At 48.6% G+C, this 19,143-nt stretch overlaps 6 protein-coding genes across 8 annotated transcripts; 3 read left to right on the top strand and 3 right to left on the bottom strand.

Annotated features, from left to right (window-relative positions):
* Window positions 1-243: 243 nt before the first annotated feature.
* FVEG_00682 (hypothetical protein) lies at window positions 244-1,953 on the top strand. The gene is made up of 2 exons (XM_018887258.1): window positions 244-680; window positions 726-1,953. Exons 1-2 carry the CDS (start codon window positions 322-324, stop codon window positions 1,756-1,758), a joined length of 1,392 nt encoding a protein of 463 aa, XP_018742995.1. The 5' UTR covers window positions 244-321; the 3' UTR covers window positions 1,759-1,953.
* A 560-nt stretch (window positions 1,954-2,513) lies between these two features.
* Window positions 2,514-8,764, top strand: FVEG_00683 (DNA-directed RNA polymerase II subunit RPB1). Of its 3 annotated transcripts, XM_018887259.1 has the most exons (3): window positions 2,514-3,335; window positions 3,389-8,253; window positions 8,307-8,764. In XM_018887259.1, exons 1-3 carry the CDS (start codon window positions 2,979-2,981, stop codon window positions 8,335-8,337), a joined length of 5,253 nt encoding a protein of 1,750 aa, XP_018742996.1. In that variant the 5' UTR covers window positions 2,514-2,978; the 3' UTR covers window positions 8,338-8,764. The 3 variants fall into 3 exon arrangements, with proteins under 3 accessions (XP_018742996.1, XP_018742997.1, XP_018742998.1); XM_018887260.1 differs by having other exon boundaries at window positions 3,389-8,764; XM_018887261.1 differs by having other exon boundaries at window positions 2,514-8,253.
* Window positions 8,698-9,381, bottom strand: FVEG_14716 (hypothetical protein). Its single transcript, XM_018903686.1, has one exon. The coding sequence runs from the start codon at window positions 9,213-9,215 to the stop codon at window positions 8,742-8,744; it is 474 nt and encodes a 157-aa protein (XP_018742999.1). The 5' UTR covers window positions 9,216-9,381; the 3' UTR covers window positions 8,698-8,741.
* Window positions 9,382-9,713: 332 nt separating this feature from the next.
* FVEG_00684 (hypothetical protein) lies at window positions 9,714-12,612 on the top strand. The gene has a single exon (XM_018887262.1). It carries the CDS (start codon window positions 10,204-10,206, stop codon window positions 10,477-10,479), a length of 276 nt encoding a protein of 91 aa, XP_018743000.1. The 5' UTR covers window positions 9,714-10,203; the 3' UTR covers window positions 10,480-12,612.
* Window positions 12,613-12,828: 216 nt separating this feature from the next.
* Window positions 12,829-14,170, bottom strand: FVEG_00685 (hypothetical protein). Its single transcript, XM_018887263.1, has one exon. It carries the CDS (start codon window positions 13,989-13,991, stop codon window positions 13,218-13,220), a length of 774 nt encoding a protein of 257 aa, XP_018743001.1. The 5' UTR covers window positions 13,992-14,170; the 3' UTR covers window positions 12,829-13,217.
* Window positions 14,171-15,632: 1,462 nt separating this feature from the next.
* FVEG_00686 (hypothetical protein) lies at window positions 15,633-17,124 on the bottom strand (the record flags this gene model as incomplete). Its single annotated transcript, XM_018887264.1, has 3 exons — window positions 15,633-16,485; window positions 16,566-16,761; window positions 16,941-17,124. The coding sequence occupies 3 exons, from the start codon at window positions 17,122-17,124 to the stop codon at window positions 15,633-15,635; spliced, it is 1,233 nt and encodes a 410-aa protein (XP_018743002.1).
* Between the last annotated feature and the right edge of the window lie 2,019 nt (window positions 17,125-19,143).

The raw sequence follows: 19,143 nt of genomic DNA, 5'->3' as shown, positions 1-19,143 counted from the left end.
AGAGCACATCACCCTCACCTACAACTAAGGAATGAAATCATACGGATCCATTATATGAAGAGAAAGACTCTATAGAAATACTTTCATTCATCTTAGTCCAAGATAAAAGTGACCTTGAAGAACAAAGGATCAGCCACATTTCTATTTGCACGCCTCCCGAGGTCGTGTGGGCCTGCGCCTGTAGCCTTGCAGACCAAGCCCCCCTCCAACAGCACGGCTGAAGCCAGTTTCTAGAGTTTGCACAAACACTTTTGTCAATGGAATACGAGCTCCTTATTCCAACTGCTATTCTATGACGCCAACTTTCAGTATATCGCTATTATGAATCTCCTACTCTCAGATGACTATCTTCTCCAAGATTACCCCGAGCACATCACAAATACGATCCGTTCAGGACATGCGACAACTCTACGTTTTAATCGGCAAGGCGATTACCTTGCTTCGGGCCGAGTCGATGGAACCGTTGTAATTTGGGATCTGGATACGATGGGAGTCGCGAGGAAACTGAGGGGTCATAATAAGAGCATTACAGTCACGAGCTGGTCAAGATGTGGACGGTATCTTCTCACGGCCTGCCACGGATGGAAAGCTATCCTTTGGGATCTTAAGGATGGAAAGCGTCTACGCGAGGTTCGTCTTCGCGCGCCTGCGTATATGGCTGAGCCTCACCCATGGAACCAGTAAGGAAGCGCGACCATCTCTCGAGCTTGACTAACCCGTGTCAGCCTTAAATTTGTCGCAGCGCTATACGAAGAGCAGCCACTTCTAGTCGACATAACCGACCCCGTCGACGTGAAACGTATACTCCCATCAGCGGCGAAGCGACCGAGTACCGACGATGCAGCACTGCGCGAGAAGCAAGCCAAAGAAGATGCCAAACAGATGACAACTTCTGCGATCTGGAGTACAACTGGAGATCATGTGCTCGCCGGAACCAACAAAGGAAAGCTCAATATCATCGATGCAAAGACATGCGAAATTATTTGGTCGGAGAGGATATGTTCGAGTGCCATCACCAATATGCGAATGACGGTATCAGGACGCGAGTTATTGGTCAATTGCCAAGACCGAATTATTCGAACTTTCCGAGTGCCAAATTTACTGGCCGAGAATCTCGACCTCGATACACTACAATTACCACTGGAGCACAAGTTCCAGGATGTTGTCAACAGGCTATCATGGAATCATGTCACGTTCAGTGCAACTGGTGAATATGTCGCAGCCTCGACGTACAACAACCACGAGCTGTACGTATGGGAGCGCAATCACGGCAGTCTGGTTTGCATGCTCAAGGACCCAAAAGAAGAACAAGGCGTGATAGAGTGGCACCCTACCCGCGCGCTCTTGGCTGCCTGTGGCCTGGAAACTGGTCGCATATACATATGGTCTGTTGTCAGTCCGCAAAAATGGTCGGCGCTGGCGCCTGATTTTGCTGAGGTGGAAGAGAACGTTGAGTACATCGAGCGGGAAGATGACTTTGATATCTATGCGCAAGAAGAGATACACCGACGGCGACTAGATGCTGAAGATGAAGAGGTTGATGTCTTGACCCTGGATCCATCAAAAACCCTGGACGAGGGAGAAAGCTTTCGGATGCCAATTCTGTTTAATCTCGGGGAGAGCGACAGCGAGGACGAATTCATCGCAGTATCAACCGGCACCATGAGACGTAGGAGTCCTGGAGAGGGTCAAAGCGATTTGGAGGAAAAGATACCCGTTCAGAAAAGCACGGCTGGGAAAAGAAGCCGAAAGCGTTAGTAGACAACAAAGGAGATGATGGGGGAACATGGGCAGCAAAGAACAAAGGGGCTTTGTCGCATTCGGAGGCGCTACTTAAAGCTGCATGGAATAGGGATGATTGCCAAACATACTATTTTCGTCTCAATGATAGGATGAATGAAAAAATTTAGCCCCAGAAAAACATAAAGAATCTATTATATTTCCTTCTCAGGATTTACAAGATCTATTTCGATACACCATGTAAAGGGGAGGAAAGAAAACTTGGGACCTCAATCCTAAATGGCAAAACGACTTAAGTAAATTGGTATGGGTTTAGAATACCTTTGCCTGAGTTTATCTTCAACACCTCATATCAATCAAGGCCTGATGTTTTGCTCCCTGAGGCATCCATGATAGTGCTTCTGAGTATGTAGTCAAGGAGTGTCTTTCTTTTTCCTTGCTCGCCCACAGCTTTCATAGAAGTTCATGCAAGCTGATTCGAGGATCAAATGCGCAGAATCAATGATTAGGAGCTGTTTCGCCATAGCCTGAGTCACTGCCCAGATCTCAAACGTCAGAGGGCGTGATTGGATCCAATATCTTAGGGGTACAAGTATCTATACTTTAAGTATCCATCTAAAAAGCGCGACTGGTTTCCACTTTACACCAAAATCTCGTTTTTAGTCAGCGCCCGAGAGCGTGCAGCAAAGTAGCTCTACTCGCGCGCGCAACAAGCCTCAGGCAACACGCTGAGCTCAGGGAGGCCAAAAAGGGCTTAGCGCGCAACTGCTGCCAGCCGTTCTCAAGTCCAGAATCTTTCAGGCTTCCCCCGACCTGCTCGCTTTAACCACGACAAAACTTTGCCTACAACACAAAGTCATCACAGCGCGCGTCGGGCATCGCGCGCATCCCATCGAAACAGCTTACCTACCGATTACGAACGATCGACGATATCGCCGACCGCGATTTTTCGAGTTTCTGCAACCTACAAGGTGGCGGCGACGGGGGAGACCAGCCTGAGGTTCACCTGAGCCAGTGGCCAGGACAGGCGTTGCTGTTCATCGCCCATCAAACAATCGCATTTGAGAGAATTTATTATCGACTTTACAACCTTGCGCGACCAAAAACCTTTTTAATAGCATCTTTTCGCACTTTTCTTCTACTTTTCGCGTTTCTTTGCGTTCCGGCGCGCGTTTGGATCTCTACCCTCGCTTCTCGCTCCTTTCCACTCCACGCCAGGACAATCACATATCGCCACCATGGCCAACCTTTACTTCACCCACTCGAGCGCTCCGCTCAAGACCGTGGAAGAGATTCAGTTCGGTTTGATGTCTCCCGAGGAGATCAAGAACATGAGTGTCTGCCACATTACTTATCCCGAAACGATGGAGGAGAACAAAACCAAGCCTCGTGACGGTGGCCTCAACGACCCGCTCCTCGGATCGATCGATCGACAATTCCGTTGCAAAACCTGCACCCAAGCAATGGGCGAGTGCCCTGGCCATTTCGGCCACATCGAACTGGCCAAACCTGTCTACCATCCTGGATTTATCAAGAAAGTCAAAAAGATTTTGGAGATAGTCTGCCACAACTGTAGCAAAGTGCTAGCCGATGATGTTGGTCTCGCTGTGTGACGCTATTTAACTTTTGTTGCTAACCGCCTAATCAGAGAGATCCTGAGTTCGTTAACGCCATTAACACTCGAGATCCTAAAGTCCGTTTCAACCGCGTGTGGGAAGTTTGCAAGAAGAAGCGGAGATGTGAGAACGACGAGGCGAAGCAAAAGGACGACGAGTTCGGCACGAAGACTGGTCCTCCGAGAGGTCACGGTGGCTGCGGTAACATGCAGCCCAACGTTCGACAAGCAGCCCTACAGCTCAAAGCCGCCTTCGATGAAGTTACAGTCGATGAAGATGGACAGAAGTCGAAGAAGAAGGAGACAACACCTATCACCCCCGAGATGGCGCACAGCATTCTGAGGAGGATTACGGAGGATGATCTTGTCAACATGGGCCTCAACTCCGACTACGCTCGTCCCGAGTGGATGGTTCTTACTGTTCTTCCTGTGCCACCACCCCCAGTCCGTCCCAGTATCTCTATGGATGGCACGGGAACTGGTATGCGCAACGAAGATGATTTGACATACAAGCTGGGTGATATCATTCGTGCCAACGGAAATGTCAAGCAAGCCATTCGTGAAGGATCCCCGCAACACATTGCCCGAGACTTCGAGGAGCTCTTGCAATATCATGTTGCGACCTACATGGACAACGATATTGCTGGCCAACCTCGGGCTCTTCAGAAGAGTGGCCGACCTGTGAAGGCTATTCGTGCACGCCTAAAGGGTAAGGAGGGTCGTCTTCGAGGTAACTTGATGGGTAAGCGTGTCGACTTTTCGGCACGTACTGTCATTACTGGTGATGCCAACCTTTCTCTACACGAGGTTGGTGTCCCTCGCAGTATTGCCAGGACCCTCACCTATCCCGAAACTGTGACACCCTACAACATCGGAAAGCTGCATCAGCTTGTCGAGAACGGACCCAACGAACATCCTGGTGCCAAGTATGTCATCCGAGCTGATGGTCAGCGAATCGATTTACGCCATCACCGCCGTGCTGGTGCGATTTCTCTTGAGTACGGATGGAAGGTTGAGCGTCATTTGATGACTGGTGACTACATCATCTTCAATCGTCAGCCCTCTCTGCATAAAGAATCTATGATGGGTCATCGTGTTCGTGTCATGCCGTACTCAACCTTCCGCCTCAACCTCTCTGTTACTTCTCCTTACAACGCCGATTTCGATGGTGATGAGATGAACCTTCACGTCCCCCAGAGCGAGGAAACACGCGCTGAGGTCAAAGAGCTTTGTCTAGTTCCCTTGAACATTGTTTCTCCTCAGAAGAACGGTCCTTTGATGGGTATCGTCCAGGACTCTCTGGCTGGTGCCTACAAGCTTTGCCGTCGAGATGTTTTCCTCACAAAGGAGCAAATCATGAACTGTATGCTCTGGGTGCCTAACTGGGACGGTGTCATTCCTCAGCCTGCTATCTATAAGCCTCGTCCTCGGTGGACTGGTAAGCAGCTCATCAGCATGGTTATCCCTAAGGAGGTTAGCCTGTTCAACGGTACGGATTCTGGTGAAAACGCCCCTCTTAAGGATGAGGGTCTTCTGATCCAAGCCGGCCAACTGATGTATGGTCTTTTGACTAAGAAGAACATTGGTGCTGCCGCGGGCGGCATTGTGCATATCAGCTACAACGAACTTGGCCCTGAAGGTGCGATGGCTTTCTTGAACGGTGTCCAGCAGGTTGTCACCTACTGGCTTCTCAACAATGGTCATAGCATTGGTATTGGTGATACAATTCCCGATGCGGCAACCATTGCTAAAGTTCAGGTACATATTGATGAGGAAAAGGCTGAAGTTGCTCGCTTGACAGCAATGGCCACAGCGAATGAGCTTGAGGCCCTACCTGGTATGAACGTTCGTGCGACCTTCGAAAACAAGGTCTCCATGGCTCTGAACCAGGCCCGTGATAAAGCTGGTACCACAACACAGAAGAGTTTGAAGGATTCAAACAACGCTGTCACCATGGCTTCCTCAGGTTCCAAGGGTTCATCTATCAATATTTCTCAGATGACTGCGCTTGTCGGTCAGCAAATCGTCGAAGGCAAGCGTATTCCGTTTGGTTTCAAGTATCGCACATTACCTCACTTCACCAAGGACGATTACTCACCTGAGGCCCGTGGCTTTGTCGAGAACTCTTACCTCCGTGGCCTCACTCCCAGCGAGTTCTTCTTCCACGCCATGGCTGGTCGAGAAGGTCTCATTGATACTGCGGTCAAGACTGCCGAAACAGGTTATATTCAGCGACGATTGGTCAAGGCTCTGGAAGATCTTTCTGCCCGTTACGATGGAACTGTCCGAAACTCTCTGGGAGACATTGTTCAGTTCCTGTATGGTGAAGACGGTCTCGATGCTATGATTATTGAGAAACAGAAGTTGGGTATCCTCAATATGTCAAACTCGGCATTTGAGAAGAAATATCGTCTGGATCTTGCCAACCCCCCGGACTGGTTCAAGCATGACTACGAATTTGGTAACGAATTGACTGGCGACAAGGAATCTATGGAGTATCTCGATCAAGAATGGGAAAAGCTGTTAGCTGATCGCCGACAAGTGCGACAGATTAACAAGGCCAAGGGAAATGAGGAAATGATGCAACTGCCACTGAACATCACTCGTATCATCGAGTCCGCTAAGCGAGTTTTCAATGTCAAGGCCAATGACAGAAGCAACTTGCGGCCGTCTGAAGTCATTCCAGCCGTGCAAAACTTGCTGGATAGCATGAAGATTGTTCGTGGTACTGATGAAATCTCGATTGAAGCTGACGCAAATGCATCCATTCTCTTCAAGGCCCTGCTCCGCTCTCGCCTTGCCTTCAAGGAGGTGGTCAAGGAGCATCGGCTGAACAAATTGGCTTTCGACCATATTTTGGGTGAACTCCAGAACAGATGGGATCGTGCATTTGTCAACCCTGGTGAAATGGTTGGTGTTCTGGCTGCGCAGTCTATTGGTGAGCCTGCTACTCAGATGACACTGAACACCTTCCATTTCGCTGGTGTGTCGTCCAAGAACGTTACTCTTGGTGTGCCACGTCTCAAGGAAATTCTTAACTTGGCCAAAAACATCAAGACTCCCAGTATGGCTGTGTACCTCAACACACCGCTCGCAAGACAAGAGCAAGCCAAGAAGCTTCGAAGTATGGTAGAATACACCAACCTTCGCTCTGTCACCTCGGTGACTGAGATTTACTATGATCCAAACATCACGGAAACAAACATCCCTGAAGATGTGGACATGGTTGAGTCTTACTATATGATCCCGGATGAGAGCGTGGACCCCACCGCCAACCAATCGCGATGGCTTCTACGTATTACTCTGGACCGACAGAAGCTTCTGGATAAGGAGATTAAGATCGATGACGTTGCTCAGCGCATCAAGGAAGAATACCCTACTGATCTGGCAGTCATTTTCAGTGACAACAACGCCGATGAGCAGGTTATCCGTATTCGAACCCTTCAAACCGGTGACAAGGATGAAGAGGGTGAAGGTGGCATGGAGGAGGATGTCATGCTCAAGCGCCTGGAGGCCCATCTCTTGGATACTCTCACTCTTCGTGGCGTTCCTGGCATTGAACGTGCTTTCCTCACCAAGGGCACCCGACTCACTGAAGGACCTGATGGAGCTTTGCTTGCTATCAAGGATGACCCCCGCTGTACACAGTGGTATCTGGATACCAGTGGTACTGCCCTTCGCGAGGTTTTGGCCGTGGACGGTGTCGACGCGACCCGAACATATACAAACGATCTTTATCAAATCGTCGAGGTCTTTGGTATTGAAGCTGCTCGTGCCGCGTTGGCGAAGGAGTTGACCAACGTGTTGGCCTTTGACGGTTCTTATGTCAACCATCGTCACATTGCCCTCCTTGTTGATGTGATGACATACAGAGGTTCCATTTCAGCGGTCACTCGACATGGTATCAACCGAGCCGACACCGGTGCTCTAATGCGTTGTTCTTTCGAGGAGACAGTCGAGATTCTCCTCGAAGCTGCCGCCACAGGTGAATTGGATGATTGCCGTGGTATCTCGGAGAACGTCATGCTAGGTCAGATGGCGCCCATGGGTACCGGTAACTTTGATGTCTTGCTGGATCCTAAGATGCTTGAGACTGTTATTTCTGACAACTCTCGCATGGGCTTGATGGCAGGTATGCCCACCAAGGGTGGAGATGTTGAAGGAGCTGCTACTCCCTACGACACTGGCTCCCCCATGGCTGATTCGGGCTACCTCAGCCTCAACTCTCCTGCTGCAGGAAACTTCTCCCCTATTCAGGGTGCTGGATCGGAATCACCTGGTGGCTTCACCACTGTTGGTGATCATGGATTCGGTGGCGCTAGCCCGTACAACCGCGGAGCGGCCAGCCCCTTCAGCAGTACATCCCCAACATCGCCATTCAGTTACTCGCCGTCATCACCTAATATGGGATACTCTCCCACATCACCTCTTATCGATGGTGGTGGCATGAGCCGCTATGGACCAACATCTCCTTCTTTCAGCCCATCATCACCATCGTTCTCTCCTACCTCGCCGATGTTGCGTCCGACAAGCCCTGCAAGCCCCAACTACAGCCCGACGTCACCCAGCTACTCGCCCACGTCACCTTCGTCTCCTAGACACTACTCGCCGACATCGCCAGCACAGTTCAATTCTCCGACGTCTCCTAGTTATTCACCGGCGAGCCCCAACTACAGCCCGACATCGCCCAACATTCATGGGGCTGGACCAACCTCACCCTCTTATTCCCCGGCGTCACCTTCATGGTCTCCAACGTCTCCTGAGGCTTATTCCCCAACAAGCCCAAGCTTCCAGAGGAGCCCTGGCGCACAGCAGTCGCCGACCAGCCCCAGTTACTCCCCGACGTCGCCTGCTTTCTCTCCTCGCACGCCGGGTCCGGGAACGTCTGGGAATCAATAGTGAGTTAGGGTCCTTGATAATACTTTAATGACAAGTCACTGACCAAAAACAGCTCTCCCAACTCGCCGTCGAATGAGCGGTAAATTATGTAGGCAAAATGGAGAAGGGTGTGCATTCCTATCTTGGTAACAGCGAAAAAGAAAACAACTTGGAATTAGTAGCTTCGAGAATGATGCTAGCAACACAGGCGTTGCATTGCTTTTATGTTATCTAGGTAATCATATGGTGGTAAATGATAGATTTTACTAGTAGAATACACTAGTACATGCTTTATTATCACCTCTATGATTACCTCTATGAAACGGTGGATGTGTTTGCATTTCTTGGGGAGTATAAAGGGGCATGGGTCGATAGATGATGAAACCATGGTGAGCCCTGAGGAGATTGACCAGACTTGGAGAGGTCAAGTCTTTGTATCCTACATGTATAGACCTTACGTACTTGGCTTGACTAAATAGGATATCATTAATAAATATATATGACTTGCTCAGCTTATTGATGTGAAAGCCAGATACTGTTCTACAAATAGCACCACATCATTCGTCATTAAGGCATATATTGTTTGATGTGGAAACTCATCCCAAGCCCATCTTAAACCGAAGCGGATTCCCAAAATAGAACTTCTGCCAGCTAGGTCAGTAATGGCAGGAGATGGGTGACTGGGGATCAACGCCCAGTTAGAGGAAATGTGGATGATCCATTGGTATGGGCAAAGGTAAGGCTGTAGGCATAGCAGTAGAAGCCACTGATAAGATATCCTAGAGCCAACTAAAGCAGAAAAGTCCAACTCTTTATTTCGCTTGGATTGATCAGAGATATACGATCCAAGACTCGGCGGCGGGGGCTGGACAAAGATCCGAGATGTGTATGTACTGCCTGCGAGATTGATTTGATTGTTGCGAGCTGCAATCTTGACACGAAGCAAGGCAAGGCAGGGCAACAGATGCAAGATGAAGATCATAGACCGGTCCGTATCAGAGATACCCCCACGTGCAACGCATAGTCGCGTCTCAAGTCTTCGGGGTTTCTAAAAGCGAAACTGGTTGGCGAGCGAATAGAAGAGGGCCTTGTATAACAAGCCATACACGAAGTACTGGGACCCGGCAATCGTTGATAAAACGGAAAAGATTAAGTGGAACAGAAGTTGGTCGATACTTTTTTGTCACGTCCCTGAGGCCGGGGGGGAAACAAATCATGGAGCAAAGAGGACCGGGTGGGCACCCGGTGCGGTCAGGTCCGTCCAGGTCCGTATGATCCGGGGAGTGTGTCCGGGGGGTGAGTCTGTCTGGGGGTGTGACATAAAGTCAGTGACAGTGGCAAAGATCCATCATTTCAATATCTCGAGATTTGGAACGCAACGCGACGACCGTATGACGATGATGTGCTAATTTGTTAGCATTTGACAGTGACAAACGGAACACAGGAGAAAGAAGAAGAGGGTGGGAGCGGGATAGCGGGACCTAGTTTCGCACTAGACTACAGCATGTTAGCATGTCTGCATGTCCCTCCAGATTTTAGTTTAGACAGCCCGGGCAGCGGAGTTTGGGTGCAGTCGGCGATACGGAAGAGAATGAACCAGGCCAGGGGATACATACGCCCCAGGCCAGGGGGGTGGATGATGATAAGTCTCTCTGTCTCGTGGGTTGGTATCAACACTAGTAGGTAGACAGACTATGGAGTAGCACATCATTTGAGATGAGACGGCTGATCAAGGCCGCGAGTTTCCATGGGATCGTGAAAGCATAAAGAGGACGGTACCCTCGCTCGAAATGAGCATGGTTTTCCTTTCTGTTCTCTAACCAAAACAACAAAGCCTCGCTTCTATCTTCTTGTCCCTTCCGATCCAGCAGCTGTCTCGCCCACCTCAGCTACCACTATATCTCTACCATCACCATCACCATCAACAACCACAACCACAACAACAACTCTTTACTACTACAACATTCACAATGTCTGCTCTTCCTCCTCAAAAGTTCCTCCCTCTCACCCCGGCTCCCAAGTCTTCTTTCCTGTCTCTCGCCCCAGCCACTTCTCCCTCATACCCTCAGAAGCCGGCTGCCCGCTCTCACACTCGTCCCTCTGCTCCTCGACGAGCCTCGACTGAGTCGTCCAGCTCCAGCTCCAGCTCCAACAACAGCTACCGCATCCTCAAGCTTGGACCTGTTCACTACGGCGAGCATGCCGATGAGCACAAGACCGACTTTCATGATGTTATCCTTCACTGAAGAAAGTCACGGTAACCTTTGTGTGAATGGCGTGCTTTTGTGAGAAAGGCGTGAAATTATGACAGCGCAAGCGATGATTTTATTTTATTCATTTCAACTTTTATGAATATGGCACAACCAACAACAAAACTTTCCAGGATACCACATTGATTTGGCAATTTTTGAATAAAAAAAAAATAAGAAGAAGAAAAAACAAGGCTAAAAAAGAAAAGCAAAAAAGCAAGAGGTGAACAAAAAGGACCCTCTCCCCCCAACTGTGGAAAAAGATGGGGGGTGGGCATCTTCAGCTTCGGTTGAATGGAACAAGAGAATCGAATCATACGGGATTAGGATTGAGGTGGGCGGCTTTGGTCTGGATCCTGTGAAAGCAAGAGTCTTGAAAGGCTGAGCAAGAAAATTGAAGCGAGGTTTATGCTGTTTTGCATTTCCTTATTATCTCTGTCTTTATTTGTCTATCGCTGAGAAAGGAAAGGAGAAAGAAGAGAAAAATTAGTGGAATCGAAGGGGGGGAGGACTTTACTGTCTCTATTCCCTACCTAATAAGGATGCTGGAAAAATTGGATCTTGGCCTACAGTAGCACTATTGATAGCGACAAATCATGATTCCAGTCCTTTCCGGATAAAGCAAAGAGTGTCGAATCTGCAACCAGAAGGGTCCCTGAGTGACGATGATCATACACACACTGACACAATAGAGTCAATGGGCATTTCGGCACTGGGACCGTGTGCCATGGATAGAAATGCGGTGCCTTTGGGGGTGCGGTATGGGCGGTAAGCCAATGTGAGATTGACAGACAGACAGCTGACAGATAGATTTGCAAGGCTGTCCTATCAGTTAGCGTGGTTGCAACACGGGCTGGACGGGTCTCTTCTCTTTTCAGTCTGAAGTCATTGATCTTCGGTCTTATTATTTGGCATAGATAGCAAAGTGTGGGCAATTGACGTGAATCCATGAGTTGTCCTTTTCACTTTCTGTCATCCGTCCATCTCCATCCATCCATCCATCCATGATCTGTAAAGGTCTACATACACACACATACACACACATGCAATGTCTGCCTACACACCCATAAACTTTCCAGAAAACACCGGCATTTCATTGATTCTAGACCGATCATGTGCAAACGCACAGAAAAGATGGTCTAAGTTGGTCTAGATAGCCTGGATAGCGTAGCATTACCGCGCCGCGTCTCGCATTGCATAAAAAAAAGAGAACGTGCCATGAATAGCCGGAGCCTGCCGCCCGCGCAGACTTGCTATATCCGACTGTTATTTAATAACCATGATCTGTTTATACACGATCCAATCAGGTTCTCATGGTCTTTTTGCCCAGGCTCTCGGTAGACTCAGGGCCCGGGGTAGCAGTTTCGGGAGGTGACCGAGAAACCTGCATGACGTCCACTGAATTTTTCACCCTTTCACCTTTTTTTTTTCTTGTTTCTTTATTTTGTCGGTATTTCCTGTCAAAATCCCACTCTTTTTATAATTGTATGTACAACATGGGGGGCGGAGAGTATCACCGGCCTTTCAAGTTTCCCTTAGCTTTTTCAAGCGGCCAAGGTACACAGCATTGTTTTCGTCAGAGATAAGAAAAGGCAAAACAAAGATGGGTGTTCCTTCTAAAAGTATCCGACCTGAATACCATAAATGTGTCAGCTTATTATCCCATAAAACACCACGAAGCGTGGGTGGTGATAGAAAAGGGACCCCCAAACTAGGCTTCATTCATCCTCCTCAACGCGTGGGCCATTTGCGGGGGAAGCGGCTTGTCTGCCACAAGGTCAATTGGTAAGAAAATCATGAGGCACGCAAATACGTCATTCCTCATTTCAAAGCTCGTTCGTTGCGCGTGACCTGCTTTTGCTATCGGAAGCGGACGGTGGTCCTCGGTGTTCCGACGGGGATATTGAGGCGTGTATGTGCGGATACTGTCGAACAATTATAACTGCTATGGTTGGTTAAGAACGGACTGTTTCAGAGACTGTGCTCGTGTACGGAGGCGCATTTGAGACAAGAGGTATGTATGAATAAGATTGCTTGCATAATAGCAAGGCTACACCAGGAGAAAGGTTAAACAGCATCGCCAAGACGGCACACAAGATGCTCATGCTGATCACTCTTATTGTACCGTACGTACCTGTCCAGAGGTCCAAGCATATTGCGCTATGATAGATCTCGTGACGAGTTTATAAGTTTACTCAATTTAAGCCTAACCTTTAGTCTCTGAAATCCCTGACACTTAATGATACACTTCCATACTTGGGATATCATGGCGATAACTGGCAATTTTTGAACTCCCTTTGTCGCTCGCAGATATCCACCCTTTAGCATGATGATCTATCAGAGAAACCTTCACATGTTGATCAATTTCTAGGACTAACCATCTCGTACACCCTTTTCTTCATCGAATACAAAGCCACTGCACATCTCGGCTTCTGTGCCGTCTCTGACCGTCCATAATCCGCCACGTACAGCACAACACACACCCTCAGCTTTTGATTCATGTCCCACAAGCGTCAAATGCTGAAGGATCATGCTTATGGTAATTCAGTCGTCTTGCTTGTGATGCCTTGCCAGTCTTAGGGGAGGAAAGAAACCTCAGGACCCCGATCCTAAATGACAAAAAGACTTGAATAGCTTAGCATAAGTTTAGGATGAGTTTAGGATACCTTTGCTAAGTTATTTTGACATCTTATATCAAGGTCTGGTATTTTCCTGCTCCCCAAAACCTGCGAAAATCACCACTTCTTCTCAGTGCCTACGACCGTGATCTCCTTTCTCTCTGGATCTACCGCGCGAAGTATCTCCCGCCAATCAATCTCCACCCTCTCCCGCTCCCGCCCCGGGTCTCCACTCTCCGCTCCGCATCCTCCGGCATCCATATGGAATTGGCACCACGTCTTCGCATGCCGCGCGTCTGCCCATAACCGCGCTGACAGTAAGTACGGATCTGCCAGGACACGCAGTAAACCCTCCAGAGGTGGTCGTGCAAACATGTCCAGATCTTTTCCCGGCTTGGCAGGGCGGGAATGGGCCGGAGTCCTCGGCTCGATGGGGGTGCGAACCCAGACTGTGAGGTAATCCATTCTTCCTTGCACAGCTAGCTCCGTGAGTAGTGGTATAATATCTGTCCCTATCCATCCTCTCAAGCGATCAATTCGCACTTCCAGTCTCGCTATTCTGCGTAGAGCACCTCGTGTTGTGAGCAGCGTAGCTCGGCCGGCAAGTCTGTCGTCGGCTCCGGGCGGAGCGCTCTGTAATTCTCTGCGGATGTGTTGTGCATGGGGTCCCGATGCGTCCAGTAAGAACTCGTTTCCTGCGTACAGCAGCGGAGTGGCGATGGTGTGTAGCGCCGGGTGAGAGAGGAGAATGGGCAGCGGGTTAACGGTTGATCTGGTGCACGGACAGAGACATATGGGCGTAAAAGACGTGACAAGTGGCTTCAGGATGATGCTGAGGATATCCACGGGGAGGTCCAGGAGGTTGAGGCTGTTGGCCTCCGAGGTTGTCATGATGGCCGCGATATCTTTGATGACGACTGCCGGATACTGATCTAGCGAGATATCACTGGTTCGTTCGGTGACTGTGGCATTCTACTATCCAGACCCCAGATTCCTACAGCCCAATATTTCCGGTTTCCGTGAAGCTGCAGCCTTCTTGCGAAACATGTCGTTAGAATAGGATTGTGTTGTGAGGTTCAGGTTGAACAGCCAGTGGCGGCTAAGCATAATATCCCCCGCGATCAATAAGTGGGGCATCTGAAGAGCTTCTACTCCGTAGATGCAGTCCGATACAAGATAAAATTCTATACTCAGATCACAGCTGTACTTTATGTAGATGGATGTAAAGCTCTTATTTCGGCACGAGGTCGGTGGGCCAGAGTTGTCGGTTATTGCCAGCCGTTGAAACATATGTACGCTGGGAGAGGAATGAAAACTTGAGGACCTGGGCTAGATAACAAAAGGATCAAGGCAACTTGGTATAAGTTTGGTATGCTTTTTGCTAAGTTTATTTTAATATCTCATATTGGTATGAGACCCTCAGTCGGCGGCAACTTTTGAAGGGCCGGTATGCGCCTCGAGATTCATTATCTAGACATCATTGCCTGCACACTCTCACCTTTCCAATCCAGTCTTGCACTCTCGCTACTTCACCATAAGCCTCTTTACATTTAACATGAGATTAACATCCCAAGCAAGTATTCTGGTTCAATCAAGTATGCAAAATCCATCCTTACCTAGTCGTTGGTTTCACTCTCGATAGTGACATTAACATTAGCTAACAGCCCTCAGAGATGCACCAGGACCCAAATGTCAATGCTTCTCAAGAGATTCTCAACTCTACTTAAGAATAACAAAAAATGACCATGAAATCAGTGAAATATGAGACATTAAACAACATGCAATTTGCACCCAGTGATCAGTGTCATCACAGCGTCCGAAGCGACACGCCGCCTAAGGTTTGGCTAGCGATCGCCGCGTTACTGAGAAGAAAGGAATGTCCCGTCAATATGATCAACAGAAGCCAGCGTAGACTTTACGAATGCCTCAATGGTAAGGGGTGGGTTCCTAAATGATTGTCGTTCTCTACGTGAGCTGTTATTGCAACTACATGGCCAAAGATCCCAGGCTTTCTCGAGATTGCAGGAGAGAGATTCTTTGTTGGCTGCTAAAACACTGAACCAACTCCTCAATGAGTCATGGAATCATATTGAGGTCAATATGGGGATACAATGCAAAGATGGATGAATAGAAGAAAGTGTAGCGCATGCCTATTACATTGGTACCTAACTAACAAACCGCTCTCTCGCATTGCATCTCTAGGCTGGATGATGAAAACGCCTTGAAATATTGCAACTTCCATTTACAGAGCAGAATCAGAAGAATTCCAGAACAACGCCTAGGACATTGGAGTGTCCACCGTGCTTAGTCCTCTTATCTCTCTTCGTCAAAACACTCCAAAGCCAGAAAACTTTGTTTGCCAAAGTGCCAAGTAATAACCTCCCGCCCAAACTTCAGCTCGTCCATCATCTCGTTTATTGTGTTGCTGTGACTGTTCCCGAAAGAACTATTTTATGGTGAGGTCTGATGGTTGTTCCTGTGGCGGCTTTTCCGTCCCTTCAGCCTCATAAGATATTGTTGAATATACGCCTGTTACTCCTCCTCCGTATCGGATGGCTCTTTGACCTTTTCCCCGAGTGTTCTGTCATCACGAATGAGTTCCTTGATTTCTTTGCCTCGACCCCCTTCCAGTCCCTCAGCGTGCATCTCCCAAGTGCGATATCCGTCCTGGTTCTTTGCACTGAGCTTTCTGTTGCGATCAGAGAGCTTCTCGATTTCTTCATCTCGATTCTTGATCTGATCTTCCAGTTGCCGAACATACGCCTGCAGATCGTGCTCCTTTTCAGCCGCATCTTTGAGGCTTGTCTTGAGCGCTTTGACACAATTGAAGAGCCTTCTGAAGTCTTTGTCTCCGTCTTTGAACCTTCGATCACGTTGACGCTCCAGCTTCTTGACTTGCGCGTCTTGCTGTTTGATGACTTTGTCTTTTTCGCTGAGAAGCTCGTCCCGTGCCTTGATTTTTCTTTTGAGATACGAAACTTTGCCTTGTTCCGGGCCCTCAGTACCTGGGGTCTTTTGCACATTGTGCGGCTCTGGGATGTTACGGTTGGGCGAAGCGGTAGTTCGGTCAACCTTGTGCTTTTTCGCGGCTCTTTCGAAAATATCGCCTAGATTCGACTTGCGCTTGTAATCCTCTTTGTTGTTGTCTTTGGAATGTCCATCGCTAACATCCGAGAGAGGGTAGTCGTCCCCCGTCACAAAATTTCCCTCATACTTGAGGAGTGCCTCCTCCTCTGAGACGTTTTTAGGGAAGAAAGGTCGTGTATCAGGGAACTTCTGCCCCCAGAGCTTGACATTTCGTCTGCGATGCCAAGAACGAGCAGGTGGGATGGCCAAATAGCCGCCACAACCAACCAGGCTGAGAAGTTCAGAGCTTTTGTGCGTCCTTGGCCGGTCAGCAGAGAATAGAGTTTAAATTTGCTAAGGGTGCGCGGGCTGTCTACCCATTTCTCATGCCTGAGAAACCTGGCGACCTTTAGCTGAATCGCCTTGGGCATGTCGGGACACATCTGGTTGTAGTTGCTCAGGACACTCTGGACCCGAGATCGAGCCATTGATGCGTCTTGACATTTTCTGATCTTGACACGAAACTCTTCCATACTCGGAGAGTAGGGGTCGCAATCAGATTGCTCTCCATCGACGTGTGCCATCTTGATAAGCGCTATTGAACTGTCAGTATATGTATAGAAGGAAGAAAGGGTAATTGACACATGAACACAAGGAAGAGTAAGAGATAAGGTATGAAAGAGGGTCGCGAAAGTGCATTTTGGGCCCCCTGCGAGAATTGCAAAAAAAACAAGGGACGAAAGGGAAGATACTGTTGAATAGGACATCACTTACCAGAATCTGGCTCTGCTGTTAGCGCTATGAGAGAAGGTGTGATAAACAGATTAGAACAGCGTTTGATGGTAACAAGAATTGGATATGAACTTGGATCTGAGGTAGCCAAGGTAGCCTTGCCATTGTGATTATGTGGCACTTGCTTCGTAAATTCCCCATTCTCCAGGAAGTCCGGATGCTCCATCAACTTATCAAGTTGAGAGACAAATCACATACACCTCTCATTCCCAACCAGAGCTGCTAAAGTCGGATTCAAAAACCCATGTCAGTCCAGCTTTAGCGCAAGTGTCCAGACGGTCAGTGAATCAGTGGCCCGACGAGACAGAGAGCGGGGGAGAGAGTGTGTAGTCCCGGTCTGCAACTGAAGCAGAGCAAGACTCATCCTCGATCCGGCGCGAAAGAAGTTCGCCAGTCTTGTTAGACTGCAGCACAATTACAGCCCATGGGAAATCTCTTTCGGAGTTCTCACCAACAGGCCGCATAAGCCAGTGTGTTGAGGACGGGGATAGTTACAGATGGAGGTGGCCATGTCGTGGGCCGGCACGACACGTCCCGTATAATGCGGATTGCGAAGGGGGAAACGGGAGGACAACGGCATTTACTGCAAGCGAGATGTGGAGGTTACATTTCCTGAAGATATTGACCGTTTGTACCATACGGGCCGGAGAGTTTTTTATTCTTTTGAGTCAGGCGGGTGTTGCTGTGTGACGATTTTCGGGACGTACGGAGTTTTTGGCAGTTGTACTCATACTGTACGACTACCAATATTAGAAAAGAAAAGAAAAGATGAGATGAGGAAAAGGTCTCGGTTGCTGGATTGCCACATTCTGAAGGGTAGTAAAATACGACCTGTTGCAATTGACAAGGATGAGTTCCTTCGCTAGGAGGGTAAAACACTGCAGGTATCACAACCTGCATTTGGCCCTTGTGTCATCAACAAGTCGACAAATAGAGTATTTGACAGATAAGCTCATATGAAATTTCAGTCATCAAGAAGTTGCACTTTAGAATAAAAAATTGAACTGGGATTGAGTTGAGTGCCGTGTGTGCTCATGAGTTGATTTTTTACTCAAGACTCGCTCATCCCAGCAATGAGATACCATGAAACCAGATCACATGATCAGTGACGTCTGCACGCACAGCTGCTCGTCTCAACTCCACCCAGCCCAACGCCAACAGGGCAGGGCCAGGGGCGTTTGATAACTGATCAAATGGCCCAGGTACTAAAGCTTGGTCGACCGGAAGTGGAAGAAAAAGAGAAGACGCCATCTCTATGTTAACAAACCAACCGAGAAAGACGCAGGAAGGATTAGTTTACTCCTCACCGACTGAATACACCAACTATCGACTAACTAAAATCTACATGAATCGGACTCAGCTTGCACTAGTCTACTAGGCCAGAGAGAGGGCTGAGACTACCTTAGTCTAGTACATGCAGATAGATATTGGGCGCTTAAATGTCTACGTGGTGACAGATTCTCCCAGTGAGACATCAACCTGAACTCTGCCTTACCTTAATCGCTACCAGAGGGAACAGAAGGATCATATCCAATTGGACTAACTTGGCGAAAGGGACCCTGATGCACGGCTCACGATGCCGTTGGTAACATCTATACAAGAGGCTGACTTATACGGACATTCCTTTCTGCAGAGACCCATAGCTCAGACCTTGAGAGGCGGTGACATCAGACCTCGTGCACAGTCCGAATAGACGCCCACGAGGCGTTTTCATCTCTCCAGAATCCACAATGAGGCTGTAGAACGAAATATATTCAAAACATAATTCCTTTGCTCCATCATTCATGGGTTGGTTGTGGCTTTCTTTAGGGCCGTTGTTATGGCCGTGGCGTAGCGTGGCGTAGGGGGGGGGTCGCAGATTGGGCCAGAGGATCAGTGCGACTGTTAGTGGGGGCAAACTTAAACCGACGACTTCATCAACCTGACTTCCATTGGAGCATATAGGAACAAAATGTATAATATCATGCGAGAATTAAGATCGAGAACAAGACAAGTCAGCATTTGTCCACCAAGTAGAAGCAAAAGTTAAGGCTATTAGCGAGGATACCCCAGTTCTTCGAAATCTCGCCTAGGGACCGCGGAGGCATGGGGTCCTGGTCGTTTCTTTATTCACACGCCCCCAGTCATACTCCTCTCCAACTCAATCGAGCAAGGGGGCACCTAACCCATGCATGTCAAAACGGTT

This window comes from Fusarium verticillioides, chromosome 1, assembly GCF_000149555.1.
Source record: "Fusarium verticillioides 7600 chromosome 1, whole genome shotgun sequence".
Classification (NCBI taxonomy): domain Eukaryota; kingdom Fungi; phylum Ascomycota; class Sordariomycetes; order Hypocreales; family Nectriaceae; genus Fusarium; species Fusarium verticillioides.
Note: the sequence above shows the minus strand (reverse complement) of the source record. Positions and strands in the feature narration are given on the sequence as shown.